This window comes from Arabidopsis lyrata (assembly GCF_000004255.2).
Source record: "Arabidopsis lyrata subsp. lyrata unplaced genomic scaffold ARALYscaffold_96, whole genome shotgun sequence".
In the NCBI taxonomy this organism is placed as follows: Eukaryota; Viridiplantae; Streptophyta; class Magnoliopsida; order Brassicales; family Brassicaceae; genus Arabidopsis; species Arabidopsis lyrata.
Window position 1 is genome coordinate 11091 of NW_003302482.1, and position 879 is coordinate 11969.

At 34.8% G+C, this 879-nt stretch overlaps 1 protein-coding gene across 1 annotated transcript; it reads left to right on the top strand.

Annotated features, from left to right (window-relative positions):
* Positions 1-298: 298 nt before the first annotated feature.
* LOC9298977 lies at positions 299-879 on the top strand. The gene is made up of 2 exons (XM_021017985.1): positions 299-387; positions 511-879. Exons 1-2 carry the CDS (start codon positions 338-340, stop codon positions 872-874), a joined length of 414 nt encoding a protein of 137 aa, XP_020873644.1. The 5' UTR covers positions 299-337; the 3' UTR covers positions 875-879.

The window sequence follows — 879 nt, forward strand, 5'->3', positions numbered from 1 at the left end:
TTAAATTGTTTACCCAAAAATGATAACAAATTAAAATATTTGTATGATGTGATTTGTTAAATGAAATATTAATCGTGGATGATAAACAAAAACTTTAGCCGAAAAAAAAACAAAAACTTTAAATAATATAGGGGATATATATAGCTGAAGAAGATAAGAATCGTTTTGAAGATACTTCTTTTACCAACCAAAAAAAAAGAGAAGATACTTCGTTAGTTCGTTTATATATGACCTTATCAAAACCTTAAGATACCGCCGTGAATCAATGTATATAACCAAAGGGGTTCATATATATGTCGAGGCATTTACATAAATTAATGCACCAAGAAACGAAACCATGGATCCTGCTACCGTCGATGAATCTCCGAGCCGGCGGCGTCCATGGTGGTGAGTCCCATCAACGAGTTTTCTTTACTCTGATTTTGTTTTAATTATAAATTAAATAATACTCATGTAACAATCGATAATATGGCTATATAAACTGTGATTGGTGGTGGATGGGATATGCAGGCAAAACAAATACGTAATATACGACCTTGTCATGAACGTGCTCTTGATAGGCTTCAATGTTGCAACCTTTTTGTATATAAGACATTATAAGATTCCCCTAGTTTCAAGTATAGACCATATGATCGAGTTTTTGGTGGCTCTCTACTGTCTAGCAAACATTGTTGGTGTGGCTACATGGGTATACATGTTCAAGAAGATCCCCGAACGTCCTTTCGAAGGCGGCGTCATGGGTGTTGCTCATATCTGTGGCGTTATTTTACTAATTCTCTTCCTCTATTCTATTTCTCTCGCCGTTGCTCTCATTATCGGTATACCTTCTTTGTTATGGTTTATACCCTTTTTATGTTACTCTATAACACATTAACTAGA

Bases quoted from the DNA above. Each gene is read 5' to 3' on its own strand.
- LOC9298977 (XM_021017985.1), top strand. From the start codon at position 338: ATGGATCCTGCTACCGTCGATGAATCTCCGAGCCGGCGGCGTCCATGG. The intron at 388-510 runs GTGAGTCCCATC...TGGGATATGCAG, and splicing joins AGCCGGCGGCGTCCATGGTG to GCAAAACAAATACGTAATAT.